Raw genomic sequence first — 13315 nt, 5'->3', positions numbered from 1 at the left:
TAAGATCATTCTGAAGAGCAGCGTGGCACAGCTTTGGCTTTCTGGCTTTGCAGAACAGAATGTCAGGTATGCTAATTACTGAGTGACTGAGCACCCAGGCATTCCTAACACACACATGGTGGCTGCTACAGAGCAGAAGAAAGATCTTTGTATTCCCCATAAAATCAGTACAGTCTGCTAATTTCAGCACCATTAACCAGCCTCCTGACACAAGGCCACAAAATCAAGACTTCATGTCATCACACTAGGACCAAGATTAAGGAATGTGTAATACAAGAATTAAGTAAATCTTCAAAGGTGCTCAAATCTGCTGGACAGGGTTATTTCACAACCCAGGAGACCACAATTTGATCTGCTTTTCCAAGAGAACACACAAATGGAAACTACATTGAAGGACAAATTGTTAATATAATTACAAAATACTTTCCAAACTTTGTTCCTTCAGAGGCATAGAAAAGGAAATTTAATTATTAAAATTGATATTATTTTTTGTCGCAGAGGGAGCTGTCCTTACCAGATCAGTTCAAACAGAATGTAGCCCTGGAAATGGATATATATCAAAACAGAACAGAGAGCTAGAGACATGAGTGTTTGGAAAATAATGTGATGTACAAGACCAAAAAAGACATTATGATTTTTCTCCATAATTTTATTGAAATTTTAGTCAAACACCTAACCTTCTTATGCAAAAGAATCAGTTCTGTGGAGACCCATGGCCTTGAACTCCGTGTCCCCCTGTGCCGAGAAAAGCAACACCTCCGGGCCTGCAGGCTCAGCCAAAAACCAAGGGATGGTTTCCCAGTGCCGCCCTGTGTTGCAAACACAGAAATGCAAGGACAGCCCCTTCCATACGGGCAGAGCAGCTGCCGTCTGGTGCTGCTGCTCTGGCACTGCAGAGTATCTGTGTTAATCTGGTTTTAATCACAGGTCCTTCACTAAAACATGCTCTGCTAAACAATTCCTTTCATCACTGCTGAATAACAAAAAGAGACATTGATCATATAGCAAAATAATATTTACATGCCAGCCTAGTAAACAAGGTAGAAATGCCAGTAGGTTTGGCTAAACAATTTTTTTTTTTAATTAAGTAATGTTTGGCAGCAAATCATCCGAGCAGTGTTTGTCATCTGTAAGTTATTACTCAAAAGGAAGAGCATGTAAACGGTGTATTTGATTTACCCAGTAGCAACCGTGGTGCCAGATATGCTTATATCATTAAGAATTTTGGCTAGCAACAGTTTGTGTACAAGTAGCTACTTAGTAGTAGCTGATTCAAAACCAGCCAGTCTCCTCGATTCAGTGGCTGAAGAGCTGATGGGTTCAGACTAATTACTTCTTCCCTTTCACATTAACAATAAATGAGGTTATAACATCAGTTTGCAGTGTCTCAGCAGATACATGATACTTGATAATCATTATTCTACAGTCTCTTACGAGACAAATATCTAGGGGATCCTTCTGAAGACAAAATGCAAAGAGGCTTTTAAAAGTCTTCTTGGTAGAGTTCTGAATAAAAGTTCCACATTCTGGATTTGCCATTTGTCATGCATTAGCTACTCTGTAAATCATTACAGGAATGCTCTTACAGCATGGAGGGATGGATACACTTTGAGCAGGGACTCTTAGCCCAAAGGCTCTCAGCATTTTGGAGTGAAACTCTGTTTCTCAGAATAAATAAGCAAAAGGTGAAAATATCAATTACAATTTACATTTAAAGATGCAAACAGCTGTTTGCAAACACTCACTGGTAGTGTAAATCACAGAACATCCACCAGAGGGAAGCTCATACATTCATTCAGAATAAAATCAATAATTTGAAGGATGAGAGAAACACACCTGATATTTAAGGCAAAGCAAATTCTATTTAAAGTATTTCATAGCAGTAGCACTGACTTTTTGAGCTTGGAAAGTTTTCTGAAGTTATTTACCAATCTAAAAGTAACAGACTTACCGGAAGTTTCCTGTATTGATGACTGACATATTGCACTACATATAATATGCATGCATACAAAAAACTTAAACTGTTTTTTTAAACATACAGATGCAGCCTAATTTCACTGCTGTGATGAAGTAGACCAGAGCTTCTGTGGTCTGAAGTCCAAATGCTTTCATTCATTAAAGCCCACCCACATGTGGCCACTAGAATGAGTAAGATTTGAATTGTTCAGCCACTGTTGTTTTTAGCAGTTATTGACTACACCATATTGCTCCTTCTGTTAATGAAAATATTTGCTAAATTGCCCATAAAGTTTGTGTACTCCTAACTTAAATTTGATAAGTAACAGTCGGACACTTTTAGAGAATATTAAAGACAGCTTACAGTCTGAAGTTTTCATAGTGATCCAGCTGTCACGTAGAGCTGCTCAGAAACAAGTTCCAGAGCTAATGCTAACTCTAATGGCTGAGATATTTAGTCTAATAGCCTGGCTTCAGAGTCTTACTCAAGGAAATCTTAGCAGTTCAACACTTCTCTGGGATTTTTCTGAAACAGAAATTCCAGACTGTGGCTCCAATTCGGACTCATTTGTTTTCTTGTTTAAATGAAAGACACAGCCAGAGGCACAGGCCATCTGGCAAAGAAACTTCAACTCAAGGGGAGAAACGTGTTTCTGGAAAATGTAAGGCCAGATGCTTAAGCACATCCATACACTACTGGATTAGAACTATACTTATACCAATGGTTGTTCAGACAACTGCTCTTTTCCACCAAAAGTAAAGTTTCATCAAAAAGTCCTGCAGAGATGTCTCACAATGGTACAGAACATACAGGTCCTTTTAGAGATCCTTGGTAGAATGAGAACTGGCCACAAGAGAGTACATTATGACATAAAAATTCACTTACAAACATATCTTACTATTATATACAATTTCTAGCAGTTAGTGTACCTTACTGCTACACAGGATTTTTAGCAATTATCCCAGCTTTCAGTTAAACAGAATATCTAGTAATTGGTGTAGCTTTCTTTACATATCTAGAGTCTTTGGTTACGTAGGCCTTTAGTCACCTGAACTCTCTGCAATTCAGGTCAAAGTCTTGATAATCAGTGTGTGACACAACAGTCATAATCTAGATTGACTTTATTTAAAGATTCTGCCAGTCCCTTCAACAGTGAGTGACAAGGTACTGGGCAGTCTCTCCTTGATTATCTTTTTCCAATAAAAATCTGCACCTTAATTCAATCAAGATATACCACTGTCAATAAACAAAAAATAGTCTATGAAGGTACTTCTGGAGAAATAATGTGTGTAAAGGTGATTTCATTGGAAGAAGAGATACTGCCCAGCACTTCCTCCCATTAGTTAATTTTCACAAGTGGTTTGCAGAAATTCCCTTCAGAATACAAACAACTTGTTTCACATTTTCCCCTATCCAATATTCATAAAATGCAGTTAAAAATGAAAGGAACTGGAATCATGTATCAGATTAAATCCCAATTAAAATCTGTATTACACAAATAGTATTTTGAAGGTATAATACTTAACTTCAGTGGGGTTATTCTGGATTTACTTTTGATCTCATTATACTCTTATGAGAGCAAAACCAGCTAAGCTGCTTTGGGACTGCTGATGTTACAATCGTTTTTCCATGGTGAAAAATACTTTTTGACCTAATACTATGCACTACATTTGCCAGGTTTGTAAAATTAGGGAAATAATCTGTATCACATTCTTAAATTTAAGAAAGCTATAAATAACTCCTTTGTTTCTGTGAATGTTTTTTTATTGTAAATACCCTTCCAGTTCCACTTCTTGAATATTTCTGTTGGCTCTGCTGTTCTAGTTCCTCCTTTAACACTTTAGAAATGAACTTCAAATGATGTTTTGAAATCAGCATAACAAAATAGTTCATACTCTCTGGCCAGACGCTGAAGAATTTAGGATTCATTTAGGATTTCAGTACTACACTGTCTACCAAGTTTCCTAGGAAAAATCATAAAAGTCTTAGCCCATTGCTGGCACAGGAGGGCAATAATGTAATCATATCTTTTTCTCTCTGACATGGAGCATTTCCTCCTATAACTCTACATCCAGACTGAATACTCTGATGGTTATTGTTTGGTAAAGAACTGTAATTTCCCAGAGAATTAGAAATGCAGCTCCTACCTACTTTATTGTACCAGTACGTTGATTTCCTTTATGCCAAGGCATTTCTAAAATATGATTGACTATTTTCTGCTGAATTAAAAAAGATGACATGAAGGTAGTAAGCACGATTTTTGGTGTTTTAAAATTCATGTCAAACATATAATGCACATTTGTAGTTTACCTGCCACCCCTCTTTCTTTTTTGTTTTTATAAAATAAAATGCTGAGTTATTCATAGGAGCAAGAATGGAATAGCATAAAAAGGGTTTCTTTCTCCTCACAGCTGTTGGTTAGATCAGTAACATCAAAACAGTAGTGAGTTTCTTTAAATAGGGACACTTTAGAAAGACCACCAACATGCTGTAAAATTTGCTGAAGCACAATGGATGTATAACTAACAGCAGAGTCGGGTCCTGCACTGTATTTTTACTTTTGCTTTGTATGCAAAAATACCCATTCTCCTAAACAACAGGAACTGCCATATGTGGTCAGATGTCTGTGAGAGTGAGCATGAGGATGTGAGCTCATAGTCTGTATTAGCCTTCAGAACATCAGTTAGAGGAGAACTTTCAAGTAGTTCAACACCTGCAGAATAAAAGCAGAGCACAGAGCAACCAGGAGCAGAAGAATTTCCAGAATGAGTCAAGCTGAGGAAAGCAGTGGCAACTCAACATGGAATATTGTGAGGTCAGTAGTCTGCATGATACTGGGCTTGTCATTTATAATTGGCACCCCTGGAAACTGCATCGTCATCTGGACTGTTTGTACAAAAATGAAGCGAGTATCTCTTTCAGTCCTGCTGATCGTGAACCTGGCCATTGCTGATGTCCTTGTTCTGATCACTTTACCAATTTGGATTTACTCTTTTGCTGACTCATGGGTTTTTGGAGTCATCTTCTGCAAAATGCTGGTTTTCATTATTTACTGCAGCATGTATGCCAGTATATTTCTGATTACAGCACTCAGCCTAGAGCGGCTACTGGCTGTGTTTTACCCTTTCACCATTCAAAAATACAGAAGAAAAGAAAAAATTTCTTTGATTGTATTCCTCATTTGGTTCCTGTCTATAGCCTTTGGCATTTCTGTCATTCCATTTCAAGAGACAGAAGAAATGAACGGCCGGCTTCTATGCACGTGTCGCAACTACTCTTCTAATAGACAGAAAGTGTCCTATCTTCTGCTGGAGACCCTGGCAGGTTTTGTAATCCCTTTCTTCATCATTTGCACTTGTTATGCGTGTGTTGCAAGAAGAATAAGCAGAATGACTTACCAAGCCAAGCAGAGATCGGAACGTCTCATTGCCAGCGTTGTGGTGGCATTCATTCTGTGCTGGTTCCCTCACCATCTCTTTAACATCCTGGATATTATCTCAATTGAAATAGAACTCTCTAATGAGGAGATGTCTTTGGCACTGGAAGAAATTGTAGACAAAGGAGTGTACATCTCTGGAGCACTTGTATTCATCAGTAGCTGTATTAACCCTCTGCTTTATGCTTTTGCTGCACGAAGGTTTCAGAACCACCTGAGGTTTGCCAAGATGTCAAAGCTGTTTGAACAGATTAGTCAGACTGTAACAGAGGAAGACAAGAAAAGAAGTCTGGTTGTAGCCAAACGAGAAGATCCTTTGGTAGGCACAGAAAATCTCTGACAAGGAACTCAGTGAATAATCTGTGTCATGCCTTCAGCAGTCCTTTCTCCTCATTCTCTCAGTTTCATTTACTGAGCAGTCCAGAGAAAGCTGGAGAGAAATAAAAGCTTTTCGGGTTTTTTCTTGTGCATTTTATAAAAATAGGTATTAACAACCTTGTCCAGTTCATAAGTTAATATTCACATCATGAATTGAGCACTATTTCACTGTTGCTGAGAACCTCAGCAAGGTAGCTAAAAGCTCAAATTGTAAGGAATACAGCATTTTTACTTTCCATTAAAATTATTTCTGATTTCTAGACACTCTGTGTGCAGAAAACAGAAAAGAATTGCATGTGGAAAAGACAGACTTTGAAAGCTTAAAATGAAGTTTTTCTTCAGAAAAGAATTTGTTACATGTTCAAAAATCCTCATGCAATTTAAAGTTTTAAGAAGTTAAATTCTTTATATGGTTAAGAATGGTTTTAAGGTGTACTAATGGCAAGAAACTCTTCTGGTCAACGGGAAATCTAAAGCTGTTTTTATTTATTACTTTATTTAGGTCTGAAATTAATAAGGGTTGTTTACACAGTCAAGCTCATTTACTGTATTATCTTGGGTTAGTAGATTTGAACAAGTCAAATGTGGAGTGTGACCTCTCTCCAGAAGAAGCAGAAGTTATGAGAACTGTGTTGCATGGCAAACATCACAGCATATATGCTGTATTTGATGGCAAACACACTGCATACTTCAGTGGCAATTTGATTTATTAAATATATATTTTGAGTATCCTCAAAATTTTTGATTCAAAGAAGTTAAGCTTCCAAGATGTCTATTAAAATGTGAAAGAATCGGATCAGGCTCGGGTGAGGAGGAAGGAGAGATCCTTCATATTATTTTTATGTGTAAGAAAATTATGGTAGTGGCACAAAATGTGTCATATCATAAAAGCTTTGTCTTTCAAATAAAAGTATTATTTTTTTTCTTTTATAGAATAGTGGACTTTGCCATAAGAAACCAATTAATCTATATTTGCAAGGGTTTTAGTTTTGTGAATGTGTGTCAACTCACTGTGAAAAATTGCACAGCATCAAGTGTTTGCTTTTGAAGTTTTATTTATTTCAATTGTGCCTAACATTTTTATACTTGTTTTGTAAATTTTTAAGTCAATAATTTGTAATAAGATCAAGATAATTACTGATTATGAAACATATTGTAGTTTCACATTCCTTTTTCTGGACAACTGCTAAATAGCTACATTACTCATCTTTACAAAGAAATTACAAATACTAACCAGAAATTAATTTTTGAAGTCTTATTGTGTCACGGTGAAGGATATTTGAGTGGTATTAATTTAGCTTGTAAATTGAAATGAACATGGGGAAATAAAATCCTTAGCTGCTAATGGGAGAATATTTCTCTAAACTTTGCATATGTATTTGTTATTCCTGCTTCTTATCAAAAAGTATTTTTTCTCTTTAATAGAAGAAAAGTCCACAGCACAGAGGGTTTTTTTTCAATAGGACTCCTTCGGTGACATTAAAGAAAATTTTAGCAAGATCTTGTTTGCAGCAAATAGTAAGCAGCAGATGAAACCCTTTAGACTTTACCCCATCCTTTACCTACCACTCTTTTTCATCCCTCTAATGGCTTTTAATTGCAATAGGACATTCCATATAGCAGTGTGACATTATCTCGCAAAAAAAGTGCTGCAATTTCAGTTATCTACTCTTAAAAAAGTGAAGCTGTATTTCCCAATATGTTCTTGAGATAGGAATCACTCACTATTTAACAACAACACAGAGCAGATGAGGAGATTTACTATCTCATGAGCACATGAGCACTGCATCTGAACTTCTAGGCCACAAAAAGTCAAACATTTCACAACTCACAGAGAGAGAAAACACACAGGCAAACTGCAATACTAGCTGCCTGACTGGTATTTTCCTTTCTATCAGTCTGTGCATGAGTTTTCTGCCTCAATATTAATTTTTCACATTTTCTCCATTGCTATTTACTCACAGTACTGAAGTCCTTGTAAATCAGGAGGTCCATCAAGGAGCTAGAGTTGTCCCTCTTAATTTCTCATTAATGGCCTTGGTTCTACCTCCAGTAGACAGTCATCTCTAAGAACTGTGTTTCTTTTGAAGGTTGTTTGAGAAGTATTAGAACATACTAAAACAGCAACCTTAACTAATTTATTTTTATGTAGACTAAATAGAGTTAATTCTTGCAAATGTTGGTATGCACAGTTCAAATCCTCACTGTTTTAATATTTTTGTCAACACAACAGTCATGTAACTGGGACCATAAGAGCCCACCTAAAAATATAAGCAGATGACTTGGTTTTCTGCTGCTTCCTTGAGCAGGCACACATCAGGCCTAGCAATGCAGCCAGAGGTAGCACTTCATCAGTGCTAACCTGCTCTCACATGCTGTTCAAGCTAGATCAAAATAGTGACTTCCTAGTAACTCGAGACACACTCGGGTTGTCCTGAGAAAATACAGGCTTCATGTCATTTGAGTTCCTCTTTTTTCTTACTTCCTAACCCTTCTACCCTTGTTTGTGGAGTCTGCTCTGTGGTTTCAGTGTCCAGCTCTTTCTCAAGAAAGGCAGCAGGCTGAGTTAAGAGAGGGCCACTTCAGTCACCTGAGTCAAATCACCTCAGACTACACTGAAGTACAGGGAACGTGATGTGGAGTCAGTGCAACACTGCTAAGAACACTGAGTACCTAGGAGGTGACCGGATAGTTTGAATTTCTCACATTTGTAAAAATTAATAATCTTCTAACATTTATCTCTTAACATTTCAGTATTTCCCAGCCTGAAACTTGCTGTACACATTCCATGGGTTTACATCAGGATTTTTTCACATTCACTGTAGTAGGATCATGCTGCTTAAAATGAATTCACGTTGTATTCAATGGATTGAAGGAAAACTTGAGGAATTTTTAGTACATACAGCCGATATACAAGAATAATAGAAAAGGACATAAAGAAGAAGTATCAGCCTTAAACTATTCGTTGCTTGTTGGCATCAAAATGTTTCTGTAAGAATCATGGTAAAAGAGTTATAACAGATATCTGGATTAAAACAATAGAGCTTTGTGAATATTTACAGGCAACTTGTAATTTAAGGAGTAGCACAAGGGAAATCAGAGATCCTTCTTTGCAAGTAGAAACAGGGCAACTGCATTATATTAAAGAAAAAAAATCTTTTTAAACAACCAGAACATTTTCTAGGAAGAAGTAGAGCAAAAGATACATTTTAAAGACAGTTAAGGCTGCAGTTATGGAACTCTTAAGGTTACCATTAACAGAACTAAATGAAAGATTTGCCTGCAATGCCTGGGTGAAAGGAATAAAAGAACCTGGAAGCTAACAGATGGCACAGAAACAACATAGGAATGCACGTTCTTTCACATTCAAGCAAGAGTCTGATAAAGAATAAATATTTTAGAAAATGCAGAAGTAGCAAATACTAACAGTGGTGAAGATTTTCTCTACAAGTTAGTGTATAGCTCTTGTATTATTTCCTTTTCTGCATACATAGGGAAAATGGAAGATGAAGGAAAAGTTATTTGCTTTTTTGAGTGGAAAAACATGAGAAATAAATTAGTCAAGATTATTAAGAATAATATGGACTTAAAATGAAACTGAGAAGTTCAGCCATGAAAGCTGAGTATAGAAAGAGAACAGGAAGTGAAAACTATTCAATTGCAAGACCATTTCAGATTTTTGTAAATGCTTTCTTGTCAGATCAGTTAATCACTAAAGTAGCTCTTTATTAGAAAACTTCTCAGTGTGATCCATAGTGGTGGTCAATAGGTTAAATAATAAAAAATCCAATAAACCAGAGTTTAGAGAGACATAAGCCTGCCCTATGAGAGGGTGAGTAGCTTATGCTGCTCCTGTTAGCATTAAGAGCTGGGTGTGAGCAGGGTTATGATGAGGGACACCAGGATTTCAGAAACTTTACAACACTGTTTACAGTCCTAAGAAAGTTCTTGCACTGATAGGTATGGAGATAAGAGCATCGTATACTATTGACTTTCTTTGTGCCTTCTTTCCAGTTAAAATCAAATATGCTGAAAATCATGTGGATAGTTATTAGTAAGATTCAACATTTTAAAATAGAGATACTCAGATTAGAAGAAAATTATTTTTATGGAATGTGTCAAGTCAGTGACTTAAATGATGGAATTAATGAAAAAGTTCCCATGAGGTCTTCAAACATGAGTTAAAGAGTCACAGCTCTTAAATTAGGAATCCCAATTATGCATCTGCTAAACAGCAAAATCCACTTATTATTTATCTAATAGAAGTCAGCTATCAGAACTATATCTTGATTGCAAAAGTAACTGGTCAGTCTTCAGTTTTGGCTTCACCTGTGTAGGCACAAAGAGTGTGTGCAGGTAAGTGCATCACTATTTCCACTGGTTATTAACTAGAAAATAATGTGAACTGCACTAAGATATCTACAAACAGTGTATTGTGATTAAAGTGAAGGGTATGGCCAGATGGTTGTAAATTGGAGGATTAGAAGTTTAGCCTGCTCTTACTGGATCTTAAACTGAAAAATCAGACTTCTCATTTTTGCATAGCTGACCTGTTGATGGTATAGCACGTTACACAAAAATTAAGGGCTAAATATTTCATTTTCATAGAACTGTGAATTTGAAGCAATATTCATGGCCTGTCATTGGTTGTGTCACCATGAGAGCCACAATAGGAAAATAACTGTGTGAAGATCACCTTTTGTCATTGCATCTCTGATGCTATGGGAATATATTACAGTGTAGACAATCTGAAAACAGGTTGCAGATTCAATACCTTTACTGCATAATTTCAAAACTTACTGTAATATTAACATTTACTGTATCATTTCTGGCAAACTTGGTGCGTAGTATCAGAAACTTAGAAGTCATGGACAGTTTTTTAAACATTGCAACTAATGAGTTATGTTAGCGCTTGTTAGATTCAAAAATAGAGCCACAGACCTTCAGCTGTGCTGTAGAAGGGACCATTATGTAGTTAAATCTGAGGGAAGCATTTAGTAGCACAGGTTTTTTTACATGCCTTGTTCTCTCCTGCCACCATGTGGCTTTTCCATTTTAAAAAGTTAGGCTTAATTTTAATACTCTGGAAGTCACTGAAACAATCAGTGAAGTACTTTGCTCATTGTTTCAGTTGTGAACCATATTTAAGGTTCAGGCCATTAAGACAGAAATGTTCACAAAAAAATCACAGTAATATACTAAGCATTCAGCTTCATTTCAGAATGATTTAGTTCATCTCTTTCTTGCTCTTCAGGAGCCTAGACCCACATTGTTTCAGATATTGTATACATTATGCAAGCTGAGAATGTCTGACAGAATGTAATTGCCTCAGGCCAGTTTGTGAAAAGTCTGTGCTGGAAACAGCTTCTCCCTGCCCCTCCAGCAAAACCATCAATAAACATGCTGAGCTGGACCTTGACTTGAATTTGAGTAGCTCACATCTCCTGCCAGGTGATATTATTGATTTCTGGGCTTTTGATAGTTTTAAGATGCTCTCAAGAAGTTTCAAAAAGAGTTAACTTCCTTGTGGTTAAAATTAGAAATGGTTCTTGTAGTCTTAAAGATATCCATGATAAGAAAATTGCAAAAGCTTTGCCTTTAAGAAAATAAGAGAAGTGTTAGGAGTAAAACAGAAAACAGAATCAATAGATTTGGTTTCAAATACCCTTTTTCTCTATTGCAATGTTTAGTTTCTCTATGTAATGATTTTGGTGTCTTTGAACAAGCCTTGGCTTAATCCTCTTACGTTTGTCATGTTGAATAGCATTACACTAATTGATTAATCCTACTTTTTAAATGATCAGAAGAAATTGATTTTGCTGAAGAACTTCTCATAGCTCTTCTAGGAAGAAGGCATCATGAATTAAAGGTTTCTACTCAGTAACCATTTCCCTAAATATCCATTCTATCCCAAGATTTGCATTGTATATTACACTAAAAGCCAACTATTTTATGTTACACACCTTATTTTATTCTATGACAACTAAAGTAAAATGAAAATTGAAGATTTTCTGCCTCTGGGTTCACTCCAGGCTCTTGGTTTTTGTTTTGGGCAGATGGGGCTGGCCCAAGGATGAAGCCAAGGAATTAATCTGTATGTCAAGGTCAGGATCAGGATCAGGTCCATTGAGAATAAGCATCATCAGAACCAGCCAGTGATGACCAAGCAGGACCACAGTGGTGAGTCAGGGTCACATTAGGAAGTCAGTCCTTAGGTCAGGACCTGTATCAACAAGGGATGGCCAGGGCAGAACTCAAACAGGCACTCCAACAACACAGGTCAAGTAGGGGCTGAAGTTCCAGGCCTGAATTTATATGGACTGCCAGGCCTAGAGGCAGAGTCTGTGGAGTGGAGGGTCATTAAGAGTAATTAGTGCACCCAGGGACCTGATACGTTTTCAGCAGCAACGAAACACAAAGAACAAGAACAGGAACATGCAAATTATTCAAGGAATAATGCCTGCAAGCCACAATTGCCATTTTGTGCAATGGCTTAAGTTAGGCAACTTTGTAAAAAGTGGGGGAGCTTCCTAGAAAAAAAATATGTTGTTTTTACACGTTAACATTTCAAGGTTACTATTTTTTCACTTATACTTACATTCCTTTAATGCTACAAATTAAGAAGAATTATAAGAGCTTCAGAGTATTTTTCCTACATCTGACTCTTTTTCTTCCCTTGATTCTTATGTCTCATCACAGTTTTTCTGTGTTTGATACACAGAAAGATACTTTGCTCTCTCCAAGATACAGAAAATTACATCTTTTAACGACTGGAAATACATAGAAATTCCATGAGCACAAGAGCTAGGAAAGCATACGCTGTTCTGATCACAAAGATGTTATCACACTCTGCTCTGAGAATTTCACCTGCTGTGGGTCACTGAACTTTGTCTAGAGTTAACCAGACAATTAAATAGCCCAGTGTAACTGTTGGATTGGCCATGTGATAGGATCTTTCATTTCATTTCAATAATACCATTGGTTCAATGAAGTTAAATATTTAGCATCCTGAGCACAAGAGCAAAAAACGTATGTGTTTGGTATGTGTTTGAAAACATAGCTATGCATTTCCCAAGCACCAAATTCATATTGCATTGGTTATGCAGTACTTGTTTCCTTATTGCTATTCATTTAACTCAGGCAAATAGTTTTAGGCACACTGATAATTTCACAGAGGGGTAGTGGTGTTTTTTAACCTTTTAAATTACTGGTGTTATCCACAAGTACTAAAGTACCAAAACAAATGACTGTTTAAGAACCCAGGGATCATTTTGCTGTGGTTTTTCCCTGTGGGTGAGGGAGCTGTGGGAGGTGAGCAGGTCTCTGCTCTAGGCTGACCTATGGCAGTGTGGTCTGTCCTACACACACATTCCTCCTTACAACTGGGTTCTTAACTCCCCTTTTTGTGCTTCAGCTGCTCTCTGAGTTGCTTAGTTCCTAAATGTGTATGGAAGCTTGGAAAGACCATTTCTGAAAGAGCTGTGGCCCTGCTGTCCCAGGCAGCCCCTTGTGGCTCACAGGGCCAGACCTGCAGCAGTCCCATG

General features: G+C 37.0%; 1 protein-coding gene across 1 annotated transcript; it reads left to right on the top strand.

Annotated features, from left to right (window-relative positions):
- Positions 1 to 3855: 3855 nt before the first annotated feature.
- On the top strand, positions 3856 to 7136 carry LOC106855822 (leukotriene B4 receptor 1-like). The gene has a single exon (XM_014880769.2). The coding sequence runs from the start codon at positions 4723 to 4725 to the stop codon at positions 5731 to 5733; it is 1011 nt and encodes a 336-aa protein (XP_014736255.1). The 5' UTR covers positions 3856 to 4722; the 3' UTR covers positions 5734 to 7136.
- Positions 7137 to 13315: the final 6179 nt, after the last annotated feature.

Source organism: Sturnus vulgaris, chromosome 12 (genome assembly GCF_052056855.1).
Source record: "Sturnus vulgaris isolate bStuVul1 chromosome 12, bStuVul1.hap1, whole genome shotgun sequence".
Taxonomy (NCBI): domain Eukaryota; kingdom Metazoa; phylum Chordata; class Aves; order Passeriformes; family Sturnidae; genus Sturnus; species Sturnus vulgaris.
Note: the sequence above shows the minus strand (reverse complement) of the source record. Positions and strands in the feature narration are given on the sequence as shown.